This window comes from Eretmochelys imbricata, chromosome 4 (genome assembly GCF_965152235.1).
Source record: "Eretmochelys imbricata isolate rEreImb1 chromosome 4, rEreImb1.hap1, whole genome shotgun sequence".
NCBI lineage: Eukaryota > Metazoa > Chordata > Testudines > Cheloniidae > Eretmochelys > Eretmochelys imbricata.
In genome coordinates this window covers 103,101,680-103,117,342 of record NC_135575.1, presented here as the reverse complement: position 1 = coordinate 103,117,342, position 15,663 = coordinate 103,101,680, and the positions used below count along the sequence as shown (strand labels likewise).

The 15,663-nt window shown below is 43.8% G+C and overlaps 1 protein-coding gene across 1 annotated transcript in view; it reads right to left on the bottom strand.

Annotated features, from left to right (window-relative positions):
* Positions 1-15,663, bottom strand: part of ARAP2 (ArfGAP with RhoGAP domain, ankyrin repeat and PH domain 2) — a 192,831-nt gene that overhangs the window by 66,575 nt on the left and 110,593 nt on the right. Inside the window, exons 20-21 of the mRNA XM_077815769.1 lie at positions 2,620-2,783; positions 153-365 (exon numbers count right to left, since the gene is read on the bottom strand). Coding sequence (XP_077671895.1) covers positions 153-365; positions 2,620-2,783 — 377 coding nt within the window. The remainder of the gene's footprint in view (positions 1-152; positions 366-2,619; positions 2,784-15,663) is intronic.

Below are 15,663 nucleotides of genomic sequence, written 5' to 3'. Positions count from 1 at the left end.
TAATGTTTGCTCTGTGTGTATATATATTAAATATAGAATACAATATTTTGTATTAAAAATGTTAATAAGAGTTCACATTTACATGTTCTTTTCCTAAAAGACCACTTCGAGCTATGAACAAGACTGTTATTTATTTGCCCTGCATTTATTACCTAGTGCAGAGATCCAAAATGGATAAAGCTCTTTAGTGAGAAGTGCATCATCTATTTGAGACAGGAAACATTTCAGTACATCAGTCACATCTTCCAGCTGATGTGTTCCAGCTCTCAGTTTAACACTTCTTGCATCTTTTTTGAAGCTCTCTAGCAGTTCACTCACATGGGAAGGATCACCATTCTTTAAGTAGATATGTTTGCTACCTAAACCTTAAATACAGGAACACAAGGGAAAAGTCAAATGCTATCTTAAAATCAAAACGTTATTCCTTACACAACATTGACCAGCACCACCAAACCCCGTTACAGTTAACATAGGCCTCTTTCCTAATGGATTGTTAACAATGCCAAACTGTTCTATGATCACTACTTCAGGAAAAGTTTAAAATTACTAATTCCAACAATAATTTGTGGACGTCTTATAATCATCATAAAAGGCGTGATAAAGGGAAAGAGTGCTGCCTCTTTATATAGGGGGATATATTTTCAGTTTAATATATCTGCACTTCTGTCCCTCCCCCAGGGACCAATTGTGCCACCCTTCAGGACTCATCCAAAGGTATGGTTTTAGTGGGTGTGTGTTCGTTCTGAGATGTTTTGACTCTCGAGGCCTTAATGACGGCACTGCTGATTCTCTCGCTCATTTTCAGGTGCACAAGTTCCAGCCACTGGCACCACAAGGGAGCCACTGGCAATTCCACTATTCCCGTGGGTGGATTGGAAGCTTAAAGAGACACTGCCAATTTAAAATAGAACATACCTGAAAATATGTTATGAACATCACCTTCGACTACTACAGATAAATAAAGCCTTTTATATTAAGCTTGTTAACTGTGTGCATTTGCCAGCACTGTGTGTGTAGTCAGTTTAATTGTTTCTCTTTGTAGAAGCTGCTTTTCCCTTGCTTCTCCTTAAAAATGCTGCCAACCATGCCAGCTCTGCTGCCAGCTAGTTCACGTTTCCGACAAGCACATCCCTGCTTTCTTCCATGGGACCCTTTATGTATGGAGGGGAACTCTTGTCAAAATCCGTGAAAATCACCAGCTTACATTCTCCTTCAAACTCACCTTTACTGTGTTATCTAAAAGCAATATCATCTATTAGTGGTTCTGCATTGTTAACCTTGACTGTGGGGCCTCGTAAATTCATTTATGGCAATTTGTTCCTTTTCAGGCATGTTTTAAGTAGAAACCAGTATGCTAGCAAGAAATAAGCATCTGATAAGTGTCTCAGCTGAGTACACTTTATTTCTCCCACACTCAGAATACTAATTATTATCATAATCATCCCATTAAAAAGGACACCATATTCCTCTGAGCTGAAGCCAAGCATTTCAACCCGGAGGCTCCTTTTTGAAAGGGATGTTAAAAATGTCTGAAAACAAGGGGTTAGCCTAAACGTGCCTTCTCCTTCATAACTACAGCATCACACTTCCCCTGCTTCAGTAACAGTTCAACACATACAAATAAATTATGACGCCTGGGAGAATAAAATGTTATTTATAAAAATTCTTCAGTTTGCAAATGAATCAAAAATAATTAGGCAAACAATCTTTCTTGGTTTCAGCCAAGAACACCACACCTTGGGATACCACAGTTTACCATAAGACAGCGTTACCATATTCCAAACAAAGTTATTCAGCTAGACAAACCATCAGTGTTAAAATATGTATGTGTGGCACATGCTTCATTAAACCTATTCCATGCTGACAGAGGCCACGGATACTGTAATATTCTGGAAGCATGTCTTTATAGGGTTAATATGTATATAGCACTTCAGAACAGTAGGCTTGATTAATTATCAAATGGTGCAAAGGGTGAAGGCAATTTGCACACACCCTCTACTGGAAACTGTGCCTCAGAGAGATTTACCTTAGTAAAGGATAGATGCCCCTGCCCTCCTTTGGCTGTTCTGCCAAAAGAGGTGAAAGAGGTCAGAAAGGGAGCAGTAGCTTTAAAAATACAGTCTGGGATGCCAGTTTGTGGAGATCTCTCAGGACATGTGCTCAGCCTGCTCTTTCTTCCTGGTTGACTTTATTCACTTCCTGGACTCAGCTGACCGGCTCTGGGTGCCCAGGTGCAGTGGGGTTGCAGAGAGCTTGTACAACTGCATGCGGCAGATTTTCTGCCATATGGGGCTTAAAACTTGGCCTTAACCATGCAGTGAATCAAACTCCACAACATAAAATTATAAAGGGGATGCATGGATTGCCAGCCACGTTCAAGTGGCATTTCCCAAAGTTTCACTTATAATCAGGTACGTTGCATTATATATCTCTAACACATCAAAAACTACTGCCACACAAAGCACCTGCTGAAAGTAGTGACCGGGTTAATAAAAGAGTACGGGTTTTATATACAGTAGCACAAAGTCATTCAATGCAATCGGATAGAGATGCTTCTTAAGTATTATACGAATGATCCTACGAGTTCAGTGAGTCGAAAAAAATCTCTACTCCACTTACCATACTGTGTAACAAATGCTATACAGCTGTTCACTGTAATAGGAACGTCATTTTTGCCGAGCTGCTGATCTTGTAAGGCATTACCATCTGTACGTGCTGCTTTTTCAATTGCAGTATGCCAGACCGTGAAATCCAACTTCGTATGACCATGGATGTATAATGTTCTGCAAAGTTGGAAAATATTTTGAAACAGTAATAAGGGAAAGAAGATAGAAAACTTCTCACTTTTCCAAAGCAGCACAGTAGTTCTCATGAAAAATGAATACCTGAAAATAGATTCAGGAGCTCAAGGTAATATTTGGAATAAGACATCAGAGCATCTGACTTAAATATACTGCAGGAGGATGTTGCAATGGCTTATTCTACTTTTAGTGCCTTCATTTTTTAGCAACATATTATCTACAGTAGTACAAGTATTATATACTGGTGCCAGCATATGTTACAGTAGAGACAGAATGGAATCCATGGACCTTGACACAGGATTTGGGATGGGGCCTTTATTAATGATTTATTCTTTTTGCTCTTGTGCGCCCACTCCTGCAGTGCACACTCAGTACTGAGTTACAGTTCAGTAGAGACCACAGCGTCACTTTCAACTTTATAAGATTAACTGACTGTTTCCTTCTCTTTTCTGTTTTCTCCCCAAGATCCAGGACTGGAGACAATCCAGGCCAAGGGGGTGGACGGAGGAAGTCCCTGTGGGAAAGCTGAGCTACCTGAACTAATTCCTTTCCCCCATCCTCTCTGGTGCACAGAGCAGTGATTGTCCGGGAATTTCATAGAACTGGGGGAGAGAAGCAGGGTGGGGAGAAGAAACTCTAAGCGCTTGGAGCACCACGGAAGAGTACCTTAGCCAGTTTCTTTATTCGTTTCCTTACTCCGAGCCATTCTGTTTGGCTGTTATTTAAACTGTAAAAATCCTCACTCTGTTTGCCCTTACTTAGCTTTGGCTCCTGGGAGGCAGCTCCAAGACTTGTTTAATGGTCTACATATGGCAAAAGTGTTCAGTTATCTAAAGTCCTTTCCCAGCTTTGTTCCTTTTCCAGCAGGAGTAGAATATGAACCAGATTTATTGTGATTGTTTATCATGGAACTCTATGAATTAGTAACATTTTATTTATTTACAATATTTTGTGCCCAGCTCATTCATAGCACATTGCAGCATAGCCAAGACCAGCCAAGTGATGCCTCAGTTGCTTTCAGGCCTGCCAGGTCCTGTGGCAGGATCAGAGGTGCAAAACGCAGCAGGTACTGACGCAGCCCTGCACTTTGGAGACCTTTTTCAAATATGTACCCAGACAATAGACGTGCTCTTATCTGGCCTGATTTTAAATCTCCCTGTGTGCTCCAATAGGGATTATGAAAATACAAATCGTTCTGGGGCTGCAGAAAGGTGAGCCACTATAGTCACCATTTTGAACTGCTTCTCTGAGAATTTGGCTCCCAGTACCACTCGTTCGGAAGTACTGCTTCACCACCTGTCCTTATCTGATAGCACACATTGTACCATTTGGCAAACGATTAGGCTGGTTTGTCTCACACTGGGCACAAAGAGAGGAGAGCTTTGCCGGGGCCGTGCTCTCAGACTCTTGGGGCAGAGGTTGACAGTAGATAATGCATTGCTCCCAAGCACCTTTTGGCAGCCATTCAGAATGCTAGTGAAGAGGGGGAGGATCCTTTCAGTTCTTTTCCAATATGATGGGCAGAGCATTCTCTGCAAAGTCACACTTATGCATTATTCATTCTTTTTGCTGCTGAAAAATAACAGGATTTATCTTGTGATTGAATATCGCTCAAAGGAAGTGAATGGAAACCTCAATAAATTCTTTTCTACTACCCACAGAATTCTAATACACATAGGAAAGCAGGATACTGTAGGTACAAATATCTTCAGCGTCGTCAGGTTATTCCATTCAGTTCAGAGTCACTAAGTGGCATACCAAAATATACTGTAACTTGATAATCACTTTGTTTTCTAAAATTTGAAAGCTGTCAGAATAGATCCTAATTCTAGTAAAGGAGCTAATGTGGCATTGGCTTCCTTGTAACAAAGAATGAAGAAAAGGAGAGCTATATTTTGATGACAGCCCTGTGGTTTCCAGGATTCCATGGCTGGAAAATTCTGCTACTACTGCAGAACTTGGCTGCGATTGCTGGACAGGGCATTGGGCTATGTTATGCACGAGGTGCCATCTGGCCTTAAACTCTGAGTGTATGAAAGTAGGTATTCAAGCTTCTCCCAAAAATATAACATCGACCCTACCCCAAACTCCAGGGCAGAGACAGCCAAGCAGGCAGGAGTAGCTGGAGGAGCGGTTTCAGCATGTATAGCAGCACCGCACAGGGAGAGAGGGGGGAAATGAGATCCAGCCATGGCTACTGCCCCGTCCTCACACCCCAAAAAATCACTGGACTCATATCCTCCTCCCCCAGCAAATATATTACAGTTTCATTTAAATTAGACCTGAGCATGTAATTGATTTTTCAGTTCTGTTGGTGAACTGAGAAAAATGCAGTTTGTTGTGAACCAAAACCTTTTTCCCCCCTCTTCCCATTTTGATTTCATTTTGATCGAACAACATTTTGGAACCAAACCGTCAATTCAAAATGACAGATTGTTTAGAAAAATCTCAATTCAAAATGAGATGTCGAAACTGAAACATTTTGAGGTTTACAAAATTACGATTATTATTTTTTCAGGTTTTTTTCCCCAGTCAAAACTATTCGCCAAATTAGCAAATAGTTTTGGTTCCCTGAAAAAAAATGTATTTTTCAACTAATTTACTAACTTGAGTTACACACTCTTTTGTTGCCAAGCTCTAATCTAAATCTTATGAGACGGTCAAAATGTGGGTACAGCTAACAGTGCTATGTATTTAAAAAAAAAAGTTACCTACCTTTTCATAACTCTTGCCCTTCAAGATGTGTTGCTCATGCCCATTCCATTCTAGGTGTACGCGTGCCGAGGTGCAGTCCTTAGAGATTTTTGCCTTAGCAGTATCTGTAGGGTCAGCTGTAATGCCCCCTTTGAGTGCCGTGCTCATGCATTGGTATATTAGGCGCTGCAAACCGTACGTCCTCTCAGTTCCTTCTTGCCAGCAACTCCAACAGAGGGGTAGGAAGGTGGTAATGGAATGGATCTGAGCAACACCTCGGAAAGGTAGATAACCATTTTTTCTTCTTCGAGCGCTTGCTCATGTGGATTTCATTCTAACTGAGTCTCAAGCAATATCCTTGGAGGTGGGCTCGGAGTTCATAGCCTAGCGGCTTGCAGTACTGCTCTACCAAAGCCAGCATCACCCGGGGCCTGCTAGGTAAATGTGTAATGGGGCGTGAACATGTGGACGGACAACCAGGTGGCCACCCTACAGATGTCCTGGATAGGCACATGGGCTGGGAAAGCTGCCAAAGAGGCTTGCACCCTGGTTGAATGGGCAATTATGATCACTGGATGTGGCACCTTTGCCTGATCGTAGCAGCAGTGAATGCAGGCAGTGATCCAAGAAGAAATTCTTTGAACAGTCACTGGACAACCTTTCATCATGTTGGCTATCACAATGAACAATTGCGTCAATTTGCAGAATGGCTTGGTCCTTTCGATGTAGAAGGCTAGCGCCCTCCTGATATCTAGGGAATGCAATCTATGTTGTTCCTCCTCCGACTAATGCGGCTTTGGAAAAAAAGACAGGTAAGTAAATATCATGGCCCATATGAAACTGAGACCACCTTGGGCAGGAAAGCCAGGTGCAGCCGCAGCTGGACCTTGTCTTTGTGGAAGACAGTTCTGAGGTAAGCGCCTTAATCTCAGTTACCTGGTGGGCGGATGTTATCACAACTAGGAACACGACCTTCCAGGACAGGAGGAGGAGAGAACAGGAAGTCAGAGGCTCGAAGTGTGTCCCGCGAGCCGTGACTGCACAAGATTTAAGTCCCATGACGGAACGGAGTACCTGATGCGCGGGTAGAAGTGCTCAAGGCCCTTGAGGAACCTGGCAGTCAAGTTCTGGGTGAAAACCAACCTACCTTCAAGCGGCGGGCAGAAGGCTGAATAGTGGCCAAATGAACCTTGATAGAGGAAAAGGACAGGCCTTGGAGCTTGAGATGCAGAAGGTAGTCCAGGATCAACTGCAGCGAGGCCTGCTCGGGCCAAATACTTTTATCCGAGGTTCAACAATCGAACCACTTCCATTTGAAGTGTTCTTGCCCCTGGGGAGGTGTGCAGCTACAAAATGGATGCCGTGTCGTACACAGAAGTTCCAGAGCCTGAGGGCTTCCTGGCAAAGGATAGACAACCTGGCCCCGCCTTTCATAGGCTCATAGACATTAAGGTCAGAAGGGACCATTATGATCATCTAGTCTGACCTCCTGCACAATGCAGGCCACAGAATCTCACCCACCCACTCCTGTAACTAATCTATGTCTGAGCTATTGAAGTCCTCAAATCATGGTTTAAAGACTTCAAGGTGCAGAGAATTCTTCAGCAAGTGACCCATGCTCCATGCTGCAGAGGAAGGCGAAAAATCCCCAGGGCCTCTTCCAATCTGCCCTGGAGGAAAATTCCTTCCCGACGCCAAATATGGTGATCAGCTGAACCCTGAGCATGTGGGCAAGACTCACCAGCCAGCCACCCAGGAAAGAATTCTCTTTAGTAACTCAGATCCCACCCCCTCTAACATCCCATCACAGGCCATTGGTGACCAAGGTGGAGATGTAAATTCCTGAGTTTGCCGACTGACCCTCGTCAGCAACTGGTAAGGAGAGGGCAAGAACCAGTGCCTGCCCAAAGAGTGGTACTGGGGAGCTGGAGACTGGTGCCACGGCCAGGGACAATCCCACACCAGGGTGGATCGATGCCTGGGAGACCGCCTAGGCAATGGTGATCTGCGCTGTGGTGAACTCTGGTGCGAGCCCCGACGGTACCATGGGTCCAAGGATCGGCGTCGTGACTCAGGTGTCCCATGCTTTTCAGGCGGAGATCTTCATGTCTGGGACCTGTCTCTTCTAACCAGGAACCGAGGCTGCAGTGCCGGGGTCTGAGGTCACAGTGATGGCGACCAATGCCTGCAATCAGGAACACTTCTCTGCTTTAGGGGGCAGTCCCACCAGCAGCTTGCCCGTAGATGCTGGGGCCTGGCCAGGTCCTTTGCCTGGTTTGACATCTGCTGTGCTGGCCGGCCTACTTGCTCTTTGGCTGCCACGCCCGCTTCAGGCACAGATGACCCTACTAGGGGCCAGTACCTTCTGCCGCTCCTAGGAGTCAGAGGCAGTTCCCTGGCTGGGCTCGGGGTCCGACTGCAGCAGTATCCCTGAGCAGCTCCGGGGAGGGCACGTGGCCTGACACAGGTCCTTTACCCAAAGCCCCTTTATTATGTGGTGCCGGCAGACCTGTCGACTTCAACTGCTTGTTAGGCACCGGGGAGAGGAAATGGTGCCAGGTGGATTCCGGTGCCAGTATGCTGAGCACTAATACAGACGTGCTGGGAATGGAGTCTGATCAAGAGGGCTCCAAGGTAGGATGAAGCACAGACTCCACGAGGAGGGCCCTCAAGTGGCTACCCTGTTCCTTCTGAGTTTGAGGCCAAATTTTTTGCAGATTCTGTACTTATCCTTCTGTGGGACTCCCCCAAACACTTTAAACAGTTCTCATGGGGGTCACTAATGGGTATGGGTCAGCTGGATGATGAAAATTGCTTAAATCCTGGGGAACAGGGCATGCCCCACTCCAAGACGAAATCCCAGCTGGGACTCTAACTCCTAAACTACTACTCTAATTAGCTAAGTACCTATCAACTACCAACAAAGATGACAGAACAATGGACTGTAAGAACTGCTAATGCTCTTGCGATGCAAGACAAGGCACTCCGACCAACAATCACAGGCGGTGAGAAGGAACTGAGAGGGCGCCTAGTATACCAATGCATGAGTGCAGCACTCAAGGAGGCACTAGGGCCAACCTTATGGCTATCGCTAAGGAAAAATCTCTGACGACTGTGCACATGGGCGCGCACACATCTAGAACAGAATCGACATGAGCAAGCCCTCAAAGTACATTTAATTTAACATTTTACTAACCCTAAGCCATTTGGGGTATGTATGTCTGTATGAATGTGATGTTACAAACCAGCAGCAAGGTGGTATGAACAGGAAACGGGGCGGGGGGTTTCTGAAGCATTCCCTGGTATGTGGGAAGCCGTGTAATACAGTTTACAAGATTTTCTGTAGTACTATATATATTTGGGGGGACAGCTTTGCGGCTCTAGCATCATCTATTGATGTCACTTTCATCTCTTTGCCAACACATTTTTCACCAAACGGTAGCAAAAAAGCAACAAAACCCACTACCAGAGAGAGAGAGAGAGAGAGAGAGAGAAATCCAGCCAGAGGTTGAGACAAAACAAAACAGTAAAAGGGGCTCATGTCTCATTCAGCTCAGGATTGAATCACCTGTCAATAACACTCTCAGATGGACTTTGAAATTTATAAAAGAAATAATAATCTTTGAAAACAAATCCTTTTTCTACTATATTTATAAATACCTGCCCATCATACAAACTGACAATTATTTTGCACAGCAACTGAGATATGAAATGCTCTCCAAATGTCTGATACTGAATACAAACAATTTGAAGTACAATTAAGAAAATGTACTATCAAAATGGCAGATTTACAATAAGGATTTTGATTTACTCAAAAAAGTAAGTGGTTTGTACAAATTAAGGTTTGTAAGAGTGGAACATACTAAGCAAATGCTGTATTATCTAAGTAAACGCTTATTATTGAAATACGAATCAGATTTCAGCCAGGGTCCACCTGTCATAAAGGGCACTGAGCTGTGCTGCAAGTAAACCACAGCATCTTAATCTATTTTTCCCTTTACCAGTAAACAAAACTGATCAAATGAAAAGGTTCACATGACATAAAATTAGGAGTAGAAACCACATGATGAGCATTGACAACGTGCCAGCCAAATGTGGTAAGAACAGAGGTGAAATGGTCCCTGCCCCAAGAAATGTATAATGCAGGACTTGGCCCTTGGAAGCAGGTCCACCAGCATGGAGCAGCTTGCAGGATCATGGCCTAAGCAATTCACATTCTTTCCGCTGACACTTAGTAATTAGTATGTGTGGAAAATTACCAAGCAGATTGTTATATTTATTTAACTGGAAGGGGATAACTGAAACAGGACAAAAATGGAGAAGCTGCTCAGAATCAGACAAGTATTACAACAAAGGGCAAAGTTCAGAGATCTTTCAAATGGCACCTGAAAGTCTTTATACCCCTGCACAACATCATGATGGTGGCACTGACAAGGTCCATTCAACTATGTACAACTTTGTGTTTTATGTTTAGATTAACCCCTAGATGTCAGTAGTTTCCACCCCATTTTATGCTCATGATTGCATTTCATAAGAAGTCTTACTGTTGACATCAAAGGGTAACCAAGAAAGCAATGTAAGTAAAGAACCATTAGTATAATTAAATTATGCCATGATGTAGGAAGTGGTTATTGTCTAAATAAGAAAAAAAATACCTTAAGTACAAGAAAAGGGCAAGAGAAACAAGCACCATCTGGATCACATCACCTGGTCTGGTCTGAAAGTATTCACCTATACCTAACAGGATGGGGGGGGGGGGGGGGGAAGTGTCTGTTGAAGAAACCACCTTTAATAAAAATATGGCTGTATAACAACTCGTTATTCCTTAAAGGAAAACTCCAGTGACTTAGCATAAACCTTTCCAGAGGTCAACACTTCCTTTTCTTAAGAATGCTGAGCCTGACCAACACCTTCTACAGTACAATATCTTTTGTACCCCAGCAATAATAACTATACTACATGTTACATGTTATGTTACAATTTATAATACATGCTCCATTGCTCATCCACAGTTGTTCACAGACACTATTCCTCTCCCCACTAGACAGTCCACCAGCAAGCCAACTAGACTCTCCAACCCAACTTGATCAGTCTCCCAGTAGTGGGAGAGCAAGGGAAACATAGGGCGCGAATGGGAGATGGATTTGCCAAATGGGTAGTGCCTGGGCTGGAGGAGAACTAGGGATATAGCATGAAGGAGCAAACTGGATGGGGGAACCAACACGAGGGATGAAATATGATATGTATGCGTAGCTGCGGTATAAGGTTACCCTGTGGGAAACTCCAGATACGGGAGATGGAAAAAGGATTGCTGCTTCAAGGAGAAGATCAGGAAGCAGTTCTGATGGTGGAATGAGTCTGTGAGCAGAAGAGAGGCAGTGAAGTTCTCCAGGTAACGAGAGGCTATACTGTGAGCAATAAGGGCTGCCATGGGGAGTTCCATTCATATTGCAGGTGGATCAGGAGGTTCTGGCAGGGAAGCTGGTGAAGGAACATTTTTCAATACAGATTCCAATTTACTTAAAAAACTGTGTAATGAGTCTTTTACTGTTCCTAATAGCTGCAGCAAAAAGGGTGAGCCAGTTTCTCTGTCTTACTGCCTGTCACCAGGTAAAATCAAAATACCTCCGTATTCCAAGCATTTATTTTTTTAATTTTAAATCAAAATAAATTTCAAGTGTTTGTTTTTTGTTTTATAGGTTTAAAGGTTTGTAAATTTGGCAAGTCCATTGGAGTTTTGCCTTAATGGACTGTCTCACTCAAATCTTTTTCAAGGAGCTAGAAATTCAGAGAGAGAAATACTACAGACTCTGATAACAGTTGACTCTGATTTAGCTCTGTCAGAGCAATCTTCTACTTCCTATTGCACTTAATTTATATGCTCTGACCATTACCTTTGTACCTGAGCAGGTGGTGCCTTTGTAAAACACTCCAGATGCCATGTTGCTATTGTCTAATCCTGTCGAGAAGAAGGCACCGCACAAGTAGAAGAATGAATTGGAGCTGATATTGTGGTAACTGAGAATCTTTAAGTTGGCCCCTACTCACAAGCCTTTCATCATTCATTAACAATTATGAAAATCTTGTGCGCTTCTCCATAGCAAGACTCTGGGCTTGTCTACACAGGCAATGTACAGCATTGCCACTTTGTCGCTCAGGGGTGTGAAAAAACACCCCCCGGAGCGCAGCAAGTTTCAGTGCTGTAAAGCGCCAGTGTAGACAGTGCATCAGCGCAGGGAGCCGCACCCCCAGTGCTGGTAGCTGCGCCCCTTGTGGAGGCAGGTTTTTTAGAACGCTGGGAGAGCTCTCTCCAAGCACTCTGCCGTGACCACCCAAGCCACATTAAACTGCTGCCATGGCAGTGCTTTAGCATTGCCAGTGTAGACTAGCCCTCTAGGAGCCTTATTGCACCAGGCAATAAGACTCATAGACACCGTCCACCATCAATCACAAAGTAAACAGTCACTAAACATTTTGCTGCCTGAGGCAACTGTCTGTTTAGGTGTTTAGTAAAGCTGACCCTCCATCTCAGTAGTTTCAAATCAACATTCAGTGTATATCCATATAAACACATACACAACATACCAGTGAGTTTCCTGGTTCAGGGGCCAATAACAAAAAATACATACATTTACAGCTATAATTATTTTACCATTGCAGCAGTGGTCACACTTTAAAGTTTCTATTGCTTTGAGATGTGTTACTTGAACAAGAAATCTGTCTCAAATTAGTAGAAACATTTTAAGTGTGACACCTGACAGTCATCCATACTTCTATTACAGTTAGGAGCAATACTTAAAGAGGAATATCCCTACAAAGTTTGGGACTAGGCTAGCTCCCCGTCTCCACATACAGTATTTCCACAGCTGAGATCAATGAAAGTTCTGAAACTGAATCCCTATTGATTTAAATGGAATGGAACCAGCAAGTACCATGTTTTCCAAGAAAGGCACATAACCCTGGAACATGCCTTCCACCTACCACACAAAGCTTGGAAGGGAATATAATAGAGATGACAGCATCCTGCAATATCATGAGCAAACCTTATAGAATTAAGTTAAGCCTTACTGAATTACATTTAACACCTTTGGGGACCATTTTATTGAAAATGCAAATGTTTGTGTACTGTTTTGGGATTATATGAAACTTCTTTAGCCAGAAGACCGGACTGATGCAATATCTGGGAGACAGTAGGAATGGCAAAGGACTTTTTTGGGACAAAAAATGTGAAGTGGATTTCCTAGGAGATACTTGTGGGGAGGAGAATGCAAAAGACCAACTTTGAATCCATCCTTTTGAAGCAACACAGTGAGAAGAGCAACAGGCTGTGTTCTGATTACCTGCTCCTGAAAACTCCAGTTCAAAGACCTTCATACTGTATAAAGGGGATAAACTTTTCATGAGGGTGCTATTTCTGAGCTAATGCTGTTATGAATTTGTGACCACAAAATAAACCCTTTTTGAGGATCTGAAGGACTTAGAGAGAGTTGGGGTGCTCTCTGATAAGCTTATTAGCATGCATGTAGTTCTTTTATTGTTTATGTTTTCTCTGCAGTGCTTTTACCTTAAGAATAAAATAGGCTTGCATAGGAAGTGCTGTGTGAGAACTTCAATTGTTGGCAATTGCCCTGTCTCTGAGGGAAGAAATGAAGCAGGTCTGCTTAGGCAGACTCTCTTTTGCTGGAAACAACAGTGAAAGCAGGGAACTTTTCGACCTGGGAATATCCTGGGAGGGAGGGAGACATGGGTCTCCACCCGAGAAAGGCAACTGCTAAGGAGCTGGAAGCTTGACAGTGGGGGGCCTTGCTGAACAACTGAAGGGAAAAATGCATGTGCAGTTGCCCTGAATCATGACAGGGTACACACAATTTTTATAAACTAAAATAAATAAAATAAAAAGAGGCTCTGAAAACTGTCTTCCTCCATTTTGAAGTGAGCATCATATCACAAGCCAGACTTGGCGAGGTTCTTCTTTTGTGAAAGGTACACACATAAGAACAGAACATAAAAACATAAGAATGGCCATAATGAGTCAGATAGGTGCTGGTCCTGACAGGGGCTGCTGTCAAATGCTTCAAAGGGAATGAACAGAGCAGGGCAATCATCAAGTGATCCATCCCATCGTCCAGGCCCAGCATCTGGCAGTTGGAGGCTTAAGGACACCCAGAGCATGGGGTCGCATCCCTGACCACGTTGACTAATAGCCATTGATGGACCTATCCTCTGCGAACCTATCTAAATATTTTTTCAAACCCCTTATACTTTCGGCCTTCACAACATCCCCTGGCAATGAGTTCCAAAGGTTGATCTTGCATTTTTTGTAGGAGTACTTCCTTTTCTTTATTTTAAACCTGCTTTTATTTTACTGGGTGACCCCTAAGTCCTGTGTTATGTAAAGCGGTGAACAACACTTATTCACTTTTTCCATACCAGTCATGACTTTATAGACCTCTATCATATCTCCCTAGTCATCTCTTTTCCAAGATGAACAGTCATTTTAATCTCTCCTCATATGGAAGCCATTCCATATCCCTAATCATTTTTGTTGCCTTTCTCTGTACCTTTTCCATTTCAAATATGTCTTTTTTGAGATGGGGCAACCAGAACTCCAAGCACTGTTTTAGGTATGGGCAGACCATGAATTTATATTGTGGCATTATGATATTTACTGTCTTGTTATCTGTCCCTTTCCTAATGGCTCCTAATATTGTTAACTTTTTTGACTGCTGCTACACACTGAGGGTATGTCTACACTACCTGCGAGATCGGCGGGCAGCGATTGATCCAGCAGGGATCAATTTATCGCGTCTAGTCTAGACGCGATAAATCGACCCCCGAGTGCTCTCCCATTGACTCCTGTACTCCACCGCTGCGAGAGGCGCAGGCGGAGTCGACGGCGGACTGGCAGTAATTGATTTACAACGGTGAATACACCACGGTAAGTCGATCTAAGTACGCTGACTTAAGCTACGTTATTCACGCAGCTGAAGTTGCATAACTTAGATCGATTCCTCTCCCTCGACCCCCCTCCCCCCAAGCGTAGACCAGGGCTGAGTGGATGTTTTCAGAGAAATATCCACAATGACTCCAAGATCTCTTTCTTGAGTGGTAACAACTAATTTGGACCCCATAATTTTGTATTGTGACAAAAGTTCCTCCTCTACCTTGGTGTGTCCTGTGCTTATTGGCGGATTTGCTCACCTCAGAGATTCACGGCAGCCCTCAGTTTGGCCAATTTCATGGCTCAAATCTGCCGTTCACTCAGATAACCTCATCACTGGCCAGCATGGAGAAAAAAGAGAACAACCACCCCCGCTGTCTCTCCTGATCCACCACGTGGGTTGGGGAACAGCCCAGAGACCTTCCCCTCTGGTGGAACCCACAGTCCACCAACAGTCCAGGTCAACTCCTCCTATGTCTAATCAGGAGTTGGGAGATTTGGGGGGAACCCGGGCCCGCCCCCTACTCTGGGTTCCAGCCCAGAGCCCTGTGGATTGCAGCTGTCTAGAGTGCCTCCTGTGACAGCTGTGTGACAGCTACAACTCCCTGAGCTACTTCCTCATGGCCTCCTCGCAATACCTTCTTTATCCTCACCACAGGACCTTCCTCCTGCTGTCTGATAATGCTTGTACTCCTCAGTCCTCCAGCAGCATATCCTCTCACTTGCAGCTGCTTACGCGCCTCTCCCTAACTGAAGTGAGGTCCTTTTTAAACCCAGGTGCCCTGATTAGCCAGCCTGTCCTAACTGATTCTAGCAGCTTCTTCTTAATTGGCCCCAGGTGTCCTAATTAGCATGCCTGCCTGAACTGGTTCCAGCAGGTTCCTGCTTGTTCTAGAACTGCCCGTTACCTTACCCAGGGAAAAGGGATCTACTTAATCTGGGACTAATATATCTGCCTTCTATCACTCTTCTGTAGCCATCTAGGCTGACCCTATCATAGTATGTATAGTTGGGATTATGTTTTCCAATGTGCATTATTTTGCATTTATTAACACTGAATTTCATCTTCTATTTTGTTACCGACTTTTGTAAGACCTCTTTGTAGTTCTTCACAGTCTGCTTTGGACTTAACTATCTTTAGTAAATTTGTAACATCTGCAAACTTTGCCACCTCACTGTTTACCCCTTCTTCTAAATCATTTATGAATAAGTTGAACGGGGCTGGTC